Raw genomic sequence first — 16,919 nt, forward strand, 5'->3', positions numbered from 1 at the left:
AATTGCCTGGGGTGATGGTACTCTAACCTGAACCTTATTCAAGGGTTAACTGTAATTTGACACCAGCTTTCCTTTCTGGTTTTATTGCCTGCAAATCCCCTCTACATATTATAAACTATAGCCATAATAAGCCAAATGGCACTAAAAGTTAGGTTTTCTAATGGAGCCATTCTCTGGTGAATTTCACTTTGGAGGTCATGAGACTAAGTTTGGCCCATTTAATGTATCTCAGAGGACTCTTCAGATTACAAAAAAAAAAAAAAAAAAAAGAAATGCAATTGGGACTACACTAAAACCTTGGTTTGTGAGCATAATTCGTTCTGGAAACATGCTTGTAATCCAAAACATTTGTATATCAGAGAAATTTCAAGACCCACTGGCTCACTTGTGATCATGTGATGTTCAGCTATTACTGAACTACTCATAAAACATTGCTTGTCTACCAAGTTAAGATTTATTAGACATGTTTGCTCATCTTGCGGAACACTCGCAGAAAAATTACTCGCAATACAAGGTTTTACTGGGATTGGATTTCACAAAAAGGAATTTTTAGAGAAAGTATTTGTTTTGATTTCACTTCTTGAAAGAACGTTGTTATTAAAAAAAAGTCATAATTTTTATAGATCACAAAAAAACTCCTAAAGCTTTTGGTTTGTATGCAACCAATACAAAGTGCCTCATGTGAAACTGACTAATAAGAAATGATCTTACCTAATCTACGTAAGGGATGTACTGCAATATAATGACTATAGTTAACAGTGCTATGTGATCCATATGCAAGTTGTTAAGGGAGTAAATCCTAAGTGTTCTCATTGCAAGGGAAAATGGTTTTCTTTCTTTTTCTTTTTATTGTATCTATAATCTTTGATGCATGCTAACTAAACCCACTGTAGTAATCACTTCATGATATATGTAAGTCAAACCATTATTCTATATACCTTAAACTTACACAGTGATCAATGTCAATTATATCTCAATAAAACTGAAATAAAACTGAAGAAAAGGAGCAATTATATTTATCATTATAAATATGAATGATTCTATATTTAAATAAAAGTAAAGTAAACTTAAAAAAAATCTATGTAAAGAAGTCTGGCCTAGAACATCAATGAAACAGTAGGTAGAGTCTGTCAGAGCTCCTCCTCTCTGCCATGTGGGGACACAGCAAGAAGGAGGCACCTGCAAGCCAGGAAGAGGGCCCTTACTGGCAAACAGAATCAGCCAGCACCTTGATCTTGGTTGGACCTCCCAGCTTCCAGAACTACGAGAAATAAATTCCTGTTGTTTAAGCCACTGTGTCTATGGTATTTTGTTATGGCAGCCCAAGCTGACTAATACAATACCTAATAGTTGGAAATTGTAGGCTTGAGTAATTTTTTAATTGGCAGCCCAGCATCGGGCGTTTTGGTAATTGCTGCTTGAAGGGTCCTGGTGGGAGGCAAAGCTTACCTACCGAGAAAGGGAAAAGCAGCCCTGGCAGCTGACAGCTGGTAGATTGCTGGGTTGCTACTCCCTGGGCCCTGGTGTTTCCCCACTGATCACAAACAACTTCATAAAATATCAACCTCAGTTGAGGACTGTTTATGGTCACGATGGAACAAAACAAGAACAAGACAACTACCAGATCATACCTGAACGGAGATACAAAGGCCTGATGCCTCCCCTACTCTGAGGGGCTACTGCTTCTTCTCCAACAGCAGCTCTAGCTCCTCTCCATTCCCCTGGTCTCATAGGTTAAAAATACTAGAATCTCCAATAACTGAATGTCCCACTTTCAGAGAATACCCAATCCAGAAAAGACAACCATGTTCTTGAAACTTCTCCAAAATACCTACAAAGTCCTTTCTAACTCCCTCTCACTGACATGCTCCATGGTGCTCCAATGTATGCAGCCTCTCTTGGTGCAGCAATTAATACACCTAATGTTGGTGAGTAGGTATAATTGGTGGTCTTCACTTGCTAGTTATCAAAATCCCTTTTAGGATCCTTTTTTCAAGGCTCTCTGGCATTAGTGAATTGGGCACCTGGGGTACACAAGTCAGATGCATCAACTACTCCACAAAAGCCACTGACTGTGGAGTAATCACTACAGTTTAAGCAGCAGCAGCAGCAGCAGCAGCAGCAGCAAGAGCGGTGATAACAACAGAGACTGCAGCACAGGTCAGCACCCAGCTCTGGCAGGGGGCCAGAGCAAACGATGGCTTTCACAGTGGCATTTCACCACACTGTTACTTTTAAAATTGCTTTTGCCAGTGTTCTAAGTTTTACCTATTGTCTTATGGTTGATTTTTTCATTTATTGTCCTCTCACTAAAGTCTTTTTCAGCTTAAAGCATACAGAATTGGTTATTGTGTGATCAACTAAGAAGTCTTTGATATTGGAACAGTATTCTACATAATATTCTTGTGCAACTTCATGCATTTGATGACTGAAATATAACTCTCCAGTCACAGAGGCTCTTCTAAGTTCCAGGTCTACATTTTTTAATTGTTTACTGAGAAGCTCCTTTAAATATACAACATGAATTTACAATTTATCATATTGAACACAAAACTAGTCATATTCCCAGGCCTCCTCTATTTATTTGTCTATGCAGTTGATATTATCTAAATCAGAAAGCCATGACTAATTATTCACCAAGCCCTATGGATTCTACTGTCTCTAAAATCTATTTCTTCTCATGTCTATAGTCACCTTTATAGCTCTAGTTCAAAGTTTTGTTTACCCATGGGTTATTTCCATGGTTTCATTAACTTGTTATCATGGTTGCAGTTGTGACCTCTATAATCCACTCTCCACATAGAAGCCACAGAAATCTTGTTAAAATGCAAGTCATATAATGTCATATAAAAGCTTTTTTTGGTTCCCTTTTGGAGAACAGAGTTGGTTCCAGAATAAAAAATCATGAGATACTGGAATGTCCAGAAATGCTCTTGAAATTTCCAAGGCATGTGCATGTCCAATTATGCTGTATGAAATAGATTTTGGTGTTCATGTTTTTGTCTAATAGAGAGCCTTTTAGGTCTCTATTCTAAGCAGAGAGTCAGTCTGTTAAAAGGGATTTTTAAAAATCTTTGCCATCCCTGTAATACCACAGTGGCATATCACAGACTGATTCAACGAATATTTATTAAGTTTTTACTATGGATCAGGCTTTGTTCTAAGGTATAAGAATATAGCAGAAAGTAAAACAGATAAAGTCTCTGCCCTCATGGAGCTACCATTTTAGTGGGGAGAGATGTATAAGAAGGAAATAAGCATAAGTATATAATACAACATGTTGCGGTAAGTGCTATGAAGAAAATAAAGCAGGGTGAGAATGACTAAGCATATTTGGAGGGCAGCTATTTCATAATAAAGTGGTCAGAGAAAGTCACTCTGAAGAGCTAACATTTTATCAAAGTTCTGAAGAAAGTATGGAAATGTAATGACATAAAGTAATATATAGCTTTTTGTGTTTATATATATAGTATAAAAGTATAGTCTTTTGTATGTAGTATATATACAAAATATATAGTTACACTATATATATAGTTATATTATACTATATATTATACATTACATATATATTATATATTACATATATAATATATAGTATAAAAGTATACATAGACTAAACTTTTATACTATTCAGTATAGTCTTTTGTGTATATATATATATATATATATATATATATATCCACAATAGATACATGTATATATATACATACATACATGTAGTATATATATACAATATATATGTATATTATATATATATGTGTATGTATACAAAATATATATATATATATATATACACAAAATATACGCTATAAATGTATATATAGCATATATACAAGATATATAGTTATACTATATATAATTATATTACACTAAATATATAGTATATAAATGTTATATATATAATATATAGTATAAAAGTATGTATACTTTTATATACCTTATATATATATTTATATACCTAAAGGTATATATTTATATACCTTTTATATATATATATATATATATAAACACAAAAGACTATACTGAATAAAAGCATGAGTTCTGGAGTTAGACTGTCTGGGATCAACCGTGAACTCTGTGATCCTGGACGAGATACTTATTTTCTCTGGGCCTTAACTTCCTGTTTGTGAAATGGAAACAATGTGAATACTTATACCGTTGGGTTGTGCATCTTAAATAAGTTAGTGGATGTAAAAGTTTCAGAGAACACAGTAAATATTCAATAATTGAAGTTATTACTATTTTGAAAAATGTATATTCAGAATTGAGGTTAGGAAGAACATCTTTCAGTATCGCAGAATCTAATCAATAACTTGTAGACCATAGGGGAAACAAACCCTTTAGTAGAAACAAATGAAGATTCAGATGCTAAGCTTTGAGCGGCACATAAACAACCATTCATATCACTCATCCAAGTGTTCACTAAATACCTACCATGTACCAAGCACCACACCAGAAAATGGACATGAAAGTGAGAAAGTTAGACATTATCTTTTTTTTCCCAGAAACTTTAAAGTGTAACAAGAAAGACATACAGTAATTATGAAAACAAGCAAGTAATTAAGACAACAAGCAATTATGATAGAAGGTATATAGATAATGATATAGGACATATAAGGATACTCTAGGAGTATATACCTGGAATAGTAGTAAGGGCTATGAAATAAAGAACAGACATGCCAAACAACATATAGGAAATCGTCTGGATTAAACCAAATAATTTCATTAGCTTCACTTTTATTTTAATAAGGTACCTATAAAAGAATACATATCAGAAGTATAATGCTCACTAAATTTTTGTATCCTGAATTTGTTGCCCATGTAATCAATATCAGGATGAAGAAACAAAATATTCCAGAGTACAAAAGCAGCCCCCCTAGGTACCCACTTTCAATCACCACCTTACCTCTCAAAAGATAACCACTATTATAATTTCTGATAATTACAGAATTACAGGCATTGTAATTGATAATTTCAATACCTTACAGGCATTGTAATTGATAATTTCTGATAGACTAGTTTTGCCTCATGTTGTATTCTATGTAAATGAAGACATATATTATATATTCCTTGTGTCCAGCTTCTTTCCCTAAACATTTATACAGAGACTTGTGCATGAATGTTCATAGAAGCCTACTTGTAATAGTCAAAAGCTGGAAGAAAACCACCCATATATCCATAAAGAGGTGAAAAAATTAACTGGTATATTTATATAACGGGATACTATTCAGCAATAGAAATTGATAAACATTACAACATGGACAAATAAAATAATTATGCTCAGTGAAAGAAGCCAGACCAAAAAAAAAAAAAAAAAAAAAAAAAAAAAGAGAGAGAGAGAATATAGTCTATGATTGCATTTATATAAAATTCTATAACATTCAAACTAATCTGTAGTGACAGAAAGCACAACAGTATTTGTTTGGGTGAGAAGTGGGTGAGCAGTGCCATTGAGAGTGATGGAATGTTCATTGTCTTGATCATTGTGATGTTTTCACTGATGCATATATTTCAAAACTTATCAAGTTGTCCACTTTAGGTATGGTTTATCCAAAGGCAATTATATTTAAATAAAGGTTTTTTTTTTTTTTAAAGGAGATTTGGGTAGTTTACTAGCAAGTATTAGCAAAATCTTCCTGAATTCAATATGTATTGACCTCTAAAAAAATACATCATCACATATCTTCAAAACACATATCTTCAAAATCCACTTTGGGTGGATTCTACTTGGCTCTGCCATGGTAATTAAAAATAAGGCTTCTGAGTCAGGCTGTCAGGGTTCAAATCCTTCCCCCTCACCTTACAGGCATTGTAACAACTAGGCAAAAATTATTTCTTTAGGTTTCAGTTTCCTCATTTATAATGGGCACAATAATAATACCTACTTGAAAGAGTTAATGTGAGGGCTATATGTGTTAACATATGTAAAGAATTTAGAACTCAATCAATATTAGCAATTGTATTACATAAAGAAGTGGAGATTCTGGTGCCTATATTAGGTAAAATTAAATGGGCAGTTTCCTTGCAAAATTGACTGGATGGGGCTTATTTTCTGTATTGATCTGACTCATATACTGGCACACAACACCCTCCCTGAATAAACTCTCTTCTATTTTCCAAGTCTCGTTTCTTGACGTGCACAAGTCAGTATGTCCTACCCAAATGAATCTCCTAGTACTTTACATAATTCATCAGTTTCTCTCCCATCTCTCTGCTTTTGCACATGACTTTTCTGTGGCTTAGAATATCTCTTCCAGAGAATCAAGAACTCATTAGGAAGACTGAATATATTTCTGAAATTCTCAACACATGGTGTAGTTCTCACCAAATCGTAAGTTTTCAACAAATGTTGGGCAAGTTTTCCCTGATTCCAATTTTCATTCTTTTATTGAGTTTTCTGTCACTAATGTTAAATACAGTTATTTCTTATCCTGTCCCTTAAGCTTGGTGTTAACTGAATGTACCATTTTGCACTTCTGTTAGAATTAGTAAATGACAAAACTGGGATGACAGTTTATAGATCTGCATCTCACTGTGTCCACATTTCCTACTCTTTTTTTAATCCTCTTTTTTCCCCAGTCTTCCTTTACAATTAATTATAGATGCCCACATAAGCCTGTTAATCCATAGCAGGCTGATAAAAATGATGTTCTTTTTAAAAAATGTTTTTAAATGTTTATTTATTTTTGAAAGAGAGAGAGACTAAGCACAAGCGGGGGGGGGGGGGCAGAGAAAGAGGGAGACACAGAATCTGAGCTGTTAGCACAGAGCCTGATGCAGAGCTTCAACTCAAACCTTGAGATCATGATCTGAGCCGAAGTCAGACACTTAACCAACTGAGCAACCCAAGAGCCCTAAGAATGATGTTCTTTTTCTTCTTCCTAAAATTTTATCCAGTTTCTCTGGTTTTTTTTTTTTTTGCTAAATTACAAAATGCATACCTATGATCTGCATCACAGAAAATAAGAGCTTGTTTTTCAAGTATGAGAAATTTTATATTAAAAAGTAAATTTAGAAATGTTATAGAATGACAAGTGCCTGGATATGAGAAGCTACATAGTTTCTATATATATTATATTAAGGAATATTGAAAGTACATTGTTCAGTAATTACTGTATAGAAACATTCAAAACTGCTTAACTGTGTTTATGGTAATTATTGTACTAAAGCAATTATATTTCAACACGTTTTACCAGTTAGTGTGAAATCCTTTTGCAAAGCATAAACTTATAATAAAAATTATAGTTCTAAACATTTGTCCTCAAGGAGAAACATAATATAGAATTAATAGACATCAATAAATAGTATAAGCTGACACAAAAATTAGTGTACTGCCTGTGGCACAAACAATATTATTTATATGATAGTAAATAACACTAAAGTTCTTATTAGCTGAAAGGGAAGTATTTTTTATGTCTTCCGTACCAGGCTAATGTATAGATAAAAAAAAACATACTGTTAAAAGCATTTTTTAATAGGCTTTGAAAAATGTGCATGTTAGCCATATGAGGTGTCGTTACCTTTATAATCTTGTATGTTAGGAAATGAAAAAAAAAAAGAAACCACCCTTACTTTAAAAGTTTGAAAAGATAAAATTGATAATTAAGAATATTGAGCCATAAAGCGGTGGTACAATAATCATCTTATATTATTAACAAATAAACTGACAGTCATAACCTTATGAAACTCACTGATCATCTCCTCAAGGTATCATGTGGACTGAGCAGTTGACTCATGATTCCAGAACACAAAATGCACCCTGACATATATCTCAAGAGAATAAGCAATTCTTGTCATGTGTGACAAATGTCTATAATCTAGTAGAGGTATTAGTATAATTTGATTTCTAATCAAGTGCAGTGCTGTGGAGGTAAATCAATCAAATGAGCAATATCAGCATAAATAATTTAAATTGCTAAAAATATAATTAAAGCAGAACTATAATCTGTAAACAAACAGTGAAGTTGATACATTATGGAATATTACAGATAGCAGTGGATTTGAATCCAGGTTCTCCCATTTTCTATCAGAGTGATCAGTTTTCCCATTGGTAAAAATGTGGTAACATATACCTTACACAGTTGTTACAAGCTTTAATGAAATCATGTTTGTGGGTAAAGATTCTTTCATATCCACTAAATAAATATTAGTTTCCCTTCATTGTCAAGAATACAAGCCCACTTGTAAACTAAATCAATTTTGTCTACATTATTTAAAAAAAAAAATTCTTATGTTTATTTTTGAGAGCGAGAGAGACAGAGCACAAGTAGGGGAGGGGCAGAGAGAGAGGGAGACACAGAATCCGAAGCAGGCTTCAGGCTCTGAGCTGTCAGCGTGGAGCCCCATGTGGGGCTCGAACCCATGGACTGTGAGATCATGACCTGAGCGGAAGTCAGATGCTTAACCGACTGAGCCACCCAGGGGCCCCTGTCCAGATTATTCTTTTATCAGTAGGGAAGAAAAAGTTTGAGTTGTAATGCAAATGCCTTCATGCATCTTCAGGTCTATCAAAGTGCCAGGATGCACAGAAGAGATTTAAAAATAAGTAGAGTACTGTGTTTAAATATATCAACTGCTTTATTTATAGGATGTTGCACTAACAAGTATTTTCTCTTTTTTAAGTTTTTAACTTCTGACTTCAATACCAACTCTTCCTTGTTAGTCATATAGTCAAGAATCCTTTAATATCTACCAATTAGCCAGATTCAAACTCCTCAATCTACCTTTATGTTTTTATTTCACCGTTCCTATTAACTTATTTCAAGTATCAGCAAAATTAGGGCTTTCCTTATTCCATAGATATGCCCTTGGACTTTTCTCCACCTGTCATTTCCCCTGACTACTTTCCCCCCAATAGTTGAAATGTAACTTCCCTTTTAAAGACTAGATCAAATGTTCTCAAATCTATCCTCTCTTCCTCCCAAATAGAAATAATTTTATTTTCTCTAAATATTTTGGCGGGGGGGTGGGTAGGCGGTACTTTTCTTCCTCTCTATCTTTCTTTTCTTTCTTCTTCCTTAGCTATACACACCATATGCAAGCCTTTATGCTAGGTACCCTGGAGGATGAATAAAACACAATACCTGTCCTTAAGAAACTTACAATTTGGAAAATACAGAAGGAAAGTGTGTAAATAAATGACTAAAATCTAGGTGGAATACAGAAGACCGAAGGATAGAAGTGTAGGCCTTCTACACAGGAAGAAGTCCCCCAGTGTGTGCTTCTCATGGGTCATGTTCCCTCACCTCTGGCTTCCACATGAAGCCCACAGGGGATTACAATTCTCCTCCTTTGACAACTTTTCTTTGAAAGAATCTTCCAGTGACTGTTATCTTTTCTCCTCTCAGAAAATGGAGGTGGAGGAAGAAGCCAAGTGGGCAGAGTGGAAGAAAATATAAAAATGTCCATCTCATCACATTCCATTTTAATGTGTGTCTCTCTCTCCTCGAGTATGCAAATACTTGTCCAACATCTCTCTGGACATTTCACAAAGGAATAGCAACTTCTTATGATTTGAGTACATTAGAATTAGTAGTCAATCTCTTATCTTTCTAAGACAACAAGAGTTTGAGTTTTGTAGTTGATGAATGCTCCTTATTACTCTAAAATAAACCAAAAACACCAACACGTAGGGTTGTAGATTTGTCTCATCCACCCAGGGCTAAGCCAGGAGACCCTAACTCTGTGGTTTGGGGATTTATTTCTATTCCTTACTCTGGGATGGCTCCGGAGGGTCGCTGGCCAGAGCTGAGAAGTTGCTCATCACCCCCCAGAGACCACAGTGCACCAAAGAGCCTCTCTAATACTGGGGCATCACAGAGCATTTCCAGCTTCCAGGGACACAAGGATGGGGTTTCCAGGGAGGGAGTTTTGTTGATAGGCCCTCTGGAGACCTGTCCTGGTGGTTCCAACCTTGCCTGGTTCACTTGGTTCTTGGCCTGAGGCCAATCATGACATTAAACCTGGAGATTTTTGTCAGGCTCTCCTACTGAGTTACCTCTTTATTGCTGAACTTGTCCTCCCTGGTTTACTCAAATGGTAGGCATATTCCAGGCAGCATCCAGTCTTTTCATTACATCAGCTGCACTGGAATCCTGTGATTTTTTTTTTAATTTTTTCTTTAACGTTTTATTTATTTTTGAGACAGAGAGAGACAGAGCATGAACGGGGGAGGGGCAGAGAGAGAGGGAGACACAGAATCGGAAGCAGGCTCCAGGCTCTGAGCCATCAGCCCAGAGCCCAACGCGGGGCTCGAACTCAACGGACCGCGAGATCGTGACCTGAGCCGAAGTCGGACGCCCAACCGACTGAGCCACCCAGGCGCCCCATTTTTTTTTTTTTTTAGTAACTAGTAATCTATACAAGTAACTCCAAAGCTTGCATTATCTTCAGTCCTACAGTATAGCCAGATCAGCAGGGCAGCCCTTCTAGCTAGTGAGGTAAAGCTTGAAAGTAAGCTCAGGGAATGTTCCAGAAGCCTTATCTTCTTTTGCAGAAAGAACTTTAATTTTTTCAATACTTGGGTAGCCTAATAATGCCACCGACATGCTTCTCCAACTGAACAAGAATTCCTAAACCAATCTTGCATTCTCTAAAAAATTGCAGTTCTAATCTCAGTGTAATGATCACATTGTCCCAAGTGGTTTTCCAAGCAAAATACAGTTTGTTCTAGATTCACTTTTGAGCTTTTCTACTTTAACTGCCGATGTCAGTCTGTCATGATTTCTTGGCTTTCTCTACAGTAATGCATTCTTCAGAGAGGTGATTTTAACTTAAGAAGCTAACAAAGCTTGTGATATCTACAGATAGTAGCCACAAAAGTCCTATTTACAAATATTTACAATGTTTACAAATACCTATTACAAACCTTTAAGATGGGAATGAAATTGAAATTTGAGATTTAGTCTTCAGCAAATTTTATTAAAATATCTAGATATGTTTTCTTCTACTTTCACATTACTGTGCATTTCTGATTCTTCTACCCTCACTGAAATGTCTTTTTATGCCATCCTATCCTCACCATCTTAGGTCCTCTGTCCTTCACACACAGTGAAGGATATGCTTCACACAGTGGCCAGGCTCACAGGACATCTTTCTTATACATCTTGTTTTCCTAGTATGCATTTTCTCATTGGGACTGGAATATTGCTGTTCTGTTTGTCTCCTAACAATCTGACAGAAACCTCAGAAACATTATGCTAAGTGAAAGAAGCCAGACAAAGAGACTACATGTATGATTTCACTTACATGAAATGCTCAGGAAAGGAAATTTATAAAGACAGAAAGCAGATTAGTTGTTCCTTGGGGCTGTTGTGGGAACTGATATAAAAATGAGGATAGATTGCAAATGAGCACAAGGAATTTTTGGTGGGCGTGATGGAAATGTTCAAAACTGCATTGTGGTGATGATCACAAAACTCTATAAATTTGCTCAAAACTATTGAATTATACATTTAAAATGGGTGAGCTTTATGCTGTGCAATATATACCTCAGTAAAGCTGTGAAAAAAAGAATCTGAGTGACTTTTTTCCTTAGTGACCTTAGCTGGGAGGGTACATGAGAATTCTTACTTAAATTTTATCCCATCACTCACAAATCTAACTTACCATTTCTCTGTTTAAACCTGTTTCATTAAAACCTCATCATTGCCCGCTAAATGAAGTCTAACCATGGCACATGACCCCCTCCATCATGGTTACTCTTTTCCTCATGCGTACTATTTGCACATTTAATTACCTGTGATATGTTCTTTAGCAACACTCCTTTTCCTACTGCCCACTGTTTAAATTACAATTTATTGTCCAAAAGAATCCTCCAACTTCATGTCCTTTGCAATTCCTACGTGGACTTTACCAACAGGATTAAGTATTTCTTTGCACTATTTCTGTTCATTCATCACACTTGTATAATCCCATGTAATATGCTGTATTGTATGTAATGCATTACTTCTCTATGTTCCTTACCTGATTGTAACCTGCCTAACAAAAAGGCATCTGTTGTACTTAGTGTGTCTAATAATAGTCACAATGTTTAGCACACAGTAGGTCTTCAATCAATGCTTACTGAAGTGGACTGAACTAAAGATTTGTATTTGCTCCAAAATCTGCCCAAGTGGTGACTAAGACTTTGGATTTCAAATGTTATATCCATATGTATCATACCTCTGAAACCAAAGAAAGCTGTATGTGGGGGGAGGAAGACACAATTACTGGTTTGACAGATTTTTACCTCAATGAGATTTTGAGCAACTATGTAGTCTGTACATCCTCAGGCTGTTCTAACCTTCTTCTATTCTGAACCTGTCATTTTTACTGTACTGACATCCAGTTGCTGTACCTTTGTCCTACTAATATTTGATTTTTATGCTGATAAATAAATATAAATTATCTGTTTTTATTCAGTTTATGTTGATCACTAATGGCAGAAGCAAACAACATAAAATAAAACATACAACACCTAACACGGCTTTGTTATGTTTTGTTTTTTTTTACTAAAAACTGAAAAACTGATAGGACAATCATATACACATGTGTATATATATATATATATATATATATATATATATATATATATATGGTGTGTGTGTGTGTGTGACAAAATTTAGATGACCTGCTTGTTTTGTTCTAGGAAAAGTTGACTTGATTAAAAAAATACAAATTGGCAAAAATTTTGGTAAAATTTGATATGAACAGAAAAATAGGGATGGGAGAGTATATGAAATTCTTAATGAACTTGCAAGAAACTGTAACTTCTAAGAAACACAGGGAAGATTTATCCTATTTTCTGAGGCATTCCTAAGAATCATAAAAATTGGATTTTGCTTCATGAGATGTTAGTAAGACGGTAAGGGCAATTCAGCATGTTGCTTACATGGTGGCCCAGGTTTCTGGGAGTGACATTTATATCATGAGAGAGAAAAAGTTCTGCTTGACTTGGTGTCCTGGAGGATGGATAAGCATATATTGAGATTCCCTCCTGTTAAGGGTTATTTTGTGTTTTAGTTTTGTTTTTTATCGAGTACATTTTGTTAAATTCTGGTTTAATATGCCAATCCCATTACCCATGAATTTATAATCAACATATTTCTAAGAGGCAGCACAATAGGAAATTATTATTATTTCAATAACTCCAAATGCAAAATACATTTTGTTCTCTTACCATTTCATCTAGTTAAAAATAGATCTAGAGGCTAAAAATTATGTAACTACAAAAAGAACACACTTAATATTTTAGTTAAATTGGTATGTGTGATTCCTCTTAGAATAAAATTAGAGTGATATAAACATTGTGAATGAATTTACCATAATTTATACTTGTTGGGACATTAACAGTGATGCATAACATCCACAGGGGTCAAAAATGAATCAAGTATTATATTCAATGGTATTAGTTTAAATTTTACTTTTGTAATCACTTCTGCTGATGCAGTTTTAAACCATTCCAGTTTTGACAATAGTTATTCAAGTTAGTTGTTAATTTCTTCTCATTAAGAAAAGTTTCCTTGGGGCTCCTGGGTGGCTCAGTTGGTTAAGTGTCCGATTTCTGCTCAGGTCATGGTCTCATGGTTTGTGAGTTCAAGTCCCAAGTCAGGCTTTGTACTGATAGCTCAGAGCCTAGAGATTGATTCGGATTCTATGTCTCCCTCTCTCTCTCTGCTCCTTCCCCTGCTCGCACTCTGTCTCTCTTGCTCTCTCAAAAATAAATAAATGTTGAAAAAAAACTTTTAAAAAGAAGTTTCCTTTATCTACAAATACAAGCTTTCAATTGTAATTATCATAAGACCAGAAACTCAAAATGGTTTACTGTAGTAAGATCATGCCAACAAAATAATTATCCACCAGAACTTCTGCACATTGCTACAGACTTAATTGCAGCTTTATAAGACTTTAAAACTTTAACAATGGAAAGTCCAGTTTCTCCCTTGGAACATAATAGAGACAGAACAGCAGTATTTCCTTAATCGTTAAACCCCCTTTCATGCAGAATGTTTTAAATAATCTCTAAAATGGCATATGAAGGACATGGTGAGAACATATTATAAATTTACACTAAAATAGCCCAATTTATTTTAAAGCAGAGTCAGAGATTTACTTCTGTGTTCGTAGAATAGCAACAAACCCTTTAAAATACAGTTTCTAAAGATATAGGCAATGTATCTAAGAATGACAGAAATCAATTAACATATGGCACACGTAGCTAAAAGTGATATTGTACAATTAAGTGGATTTATGGATTTTTTACCTACAGATCTTCACAAGTACTCCCAAAAAATCAGCATTCACACAATTTTAACTAAAAACCAACATAGTTTCTTATGTATATGTGCTTTTTACAAAGGGCTACGCATTTTAGGACATAATTTTATTATTTTATATAGTTCACATAATTAAAATACATTAAAACAGAATAGAAACATTCAGAAAAGTGCATTTCAACTCTGTAGTGTAGGTTTTGCAAAAAATGGCCGTTTGTAACATCCTAAATGACAAAATGGAATAGAGATAAAACAAAACAAAAAGGAAGAGCTATTAAGCTCGATGTATACAACAAAACGAGGATAAATTCTTTGTATCTTGCTTTGTTCCAAAAAACAAGTTAAGATGGGGTAAAGGATGAATATGTCATACTGCACCACGATGAAGCCCTCTGTAAATTGAATTTCAAACTCTTCAACGTTTCAGTATGAAACATACCCTACTTCCAAGTCCTATGTATACAGTGTTAAAAGTACATGCACCCACTATGTTGATTGTTATTTATTTTGCAAAAACATCATTACAAAGACTCATTTTACATGCAAATTGAAATGCTTTAAGTCATTGAACTGTACAGATAAAGCCAAGGTGGTTAATTAACAAATGTGTTTTATATAACTATTTCACAGTAAATCACATAAAATGCAAGTATACCTAAACCAATCAATCACTGGCTTTTCATATTTTGACTTGGGGCCATGTGGGAATAATCTATCACTTTGGAAAATAATTTCACAATGAAACATTATTTGAGAGTACAGCAGAAAAACTGGGCAACCATATTTTGTCTCTGAAGAATATAACTGACTAGAAAAATTCTCCTATTTCCTACATTAGGATGACTTCTAAAATGAATTATTCTGATCTATTCAAAAATACTCATACAGAAATTATCTGTGACAGCAGCTTTATATTACAAATAATAAAATAAATTTGAGAATATATGGGTATTAATGTTTTTCTGGGACTGAGGAAATGTTGTATTCATTGAAATTTAAGGCAACTGAACACACTTGTAACAAAAATCAGGTTTCTCAGTATTAGTCAGAAACGTCATTGTTAAACTTTAACAAAGACCAAACATTTTGCATAAATCTAGGGAGTAGGAAGGCAGCCCCCATCAGCAGGCAGCACACCAAAAATGTTTGGTTTCAATAATACAGTTTGGGAGAACTACCTCTACAAAGTCTACTCGTGCTGATGCTCCTGATGCTGCCATTTCTGACGCCCGAAAAGCTGCTGCCTCCACATCCTCTGTTGTAGGTGTCACTGTATAGTCTCAGGCGATTGGGCAAGGGGCACACTCTGGATCTTCAGATGCTAAGATGAGAAAAATCAATTTCAATGCCCAAAAGATGGAACTCCTAATGCAGAAGGTGACTAAAATAATTACCTATTGGTCTACAGGACAGGGAAGTGGGATGTTTGTTCGTTTTTACGTAATTCCATAGAAATAGGTTTTAAACAAGATTGTTGGAGGAGGTATAGCTCTAGGATTAGGAAGCATTTTAGACAAGATAGAAACAAAAGTACACTGAGTGGAATTGGACCAGATGACTAAAAACATGCATACTCCCTGAAAGGAGAAAGCAAAATATTCACATAAAGATCGTTGAGTGATATTTTCCCATGAAAATAATCTGCTTAAACTTCCATTTCCAAGGTAATTTCTGCTCATTTAAATTAATTCTCTACAATAACAAACATTATTGATGAATGCCGTTTAAGGCAGAATATGAATGGATCCATTGGTATTTTACTCGAATTTCAGCATTCCATTTTCTCTCTGAAAATAACAGACTTTATTTTATGAATATCTTGTTATATGAAATTTTCTTCTTAAATATATCAGTTCCCATCATACATAGAATAATTCAGCTTAATCTGTATAGTGTTTGAGAAAAAGCTTCTATATGAGAAGATATCACTGAAAGAAACCAGTAAGAGATATATATGAAAGAGGACATACTGTAGAAAACTGCATTGTATAAAAAGAATTTTGATTGAAAGAATGTTTTGGGTTGTAAAAATTGATCATTGCTCCCATTTTTAAAATTAAATATTTAAACCGCAGCTTTTGCCCAGCATCTTCACACTGTAATAAAAATATGTGTAATTTGTATCTTGAAACATAATTTTTTATAAATCATTGACTTGAATGCAAAATGATAAATGCAAATGTTGGAACAAAACAATTTACAAAATATTTACCGGCTCTGGAAACACAGAAGTAGTGCAATTTAAAATACCATGGTTATTTTTAATTAAATCAGTAAAGTAACCATCTTTTTTATTTAAAAAATGGCATTCTTATGACAGTAATTTATACAGCTTATGCACCTGAATCCATTTTATTTGATATACTGTAAAGGGACAAATGATCACAAATTATACTGACAGATTCTTATTGAATATAATTTTTCAGCAGGAGCCATCCTGAATCAATTAATCATGCCATTACTCTAATTCTGCTCTCCATTTTTTCCAGAAAAGCCACCAATCGCGTTTCACTTAATGACTTATACATATTTTATTTACAATTTTTGATGCACTACATTTTTTCAAATTCATTAAATGCTATAACTTTCCTAACATGTAATGATTTAAAAATTGGATATGCTTAAAAACAAAGCAAATCATGGCTTCTCCCATAAAAGCAATTA

General features: G+C 34.4%; 1 protein-coding gene across 7 annotated transcripts in view; it reads right to left on the bottom strand.

The window, feature by feature from the left end:
• Positions 1 to 16,919, bottom strand: part of LRRC7 (leucine rich repeat containing 7) — a 561,274-nt gene that overhangs the window by 233,334 nt on the left and 311,021 nt on the right. The window contains exon 8 of one of the 7 annotated variants that reach the window (XM_078451797.2): positions 14,594 to 15,576. The exons of the other annotated variants lie outside the window; for them this stretch is intronic. Within the exon in view, the coding sequence (XP_078307923.1) occupies positions 15,570 to 15,576 (7 nt within the window). The 3' untranslated portion in view covers positions 14,594 to 15,569. Of the gene's footprint in view, positions 1 to 14,593; positions 15,577 to 16,919 lie in introns of those variants that run through there. 7 annotated transcript variants of the gene reach the window in all.

This window comes from Panthera onca, chromosome C1 (assembly GCF_046562875.1).
Source record: "Panthera onca isolate mPanOnc1 chromosome C1, mPanOnc1 haplotype 2, whole genome shotgun sequence".
Lineage (NCBI taxonomy): Eukaryota > Metazoa > Chordata > Mammalia > Carnivora > Felidae > Panthera > Panthera onca.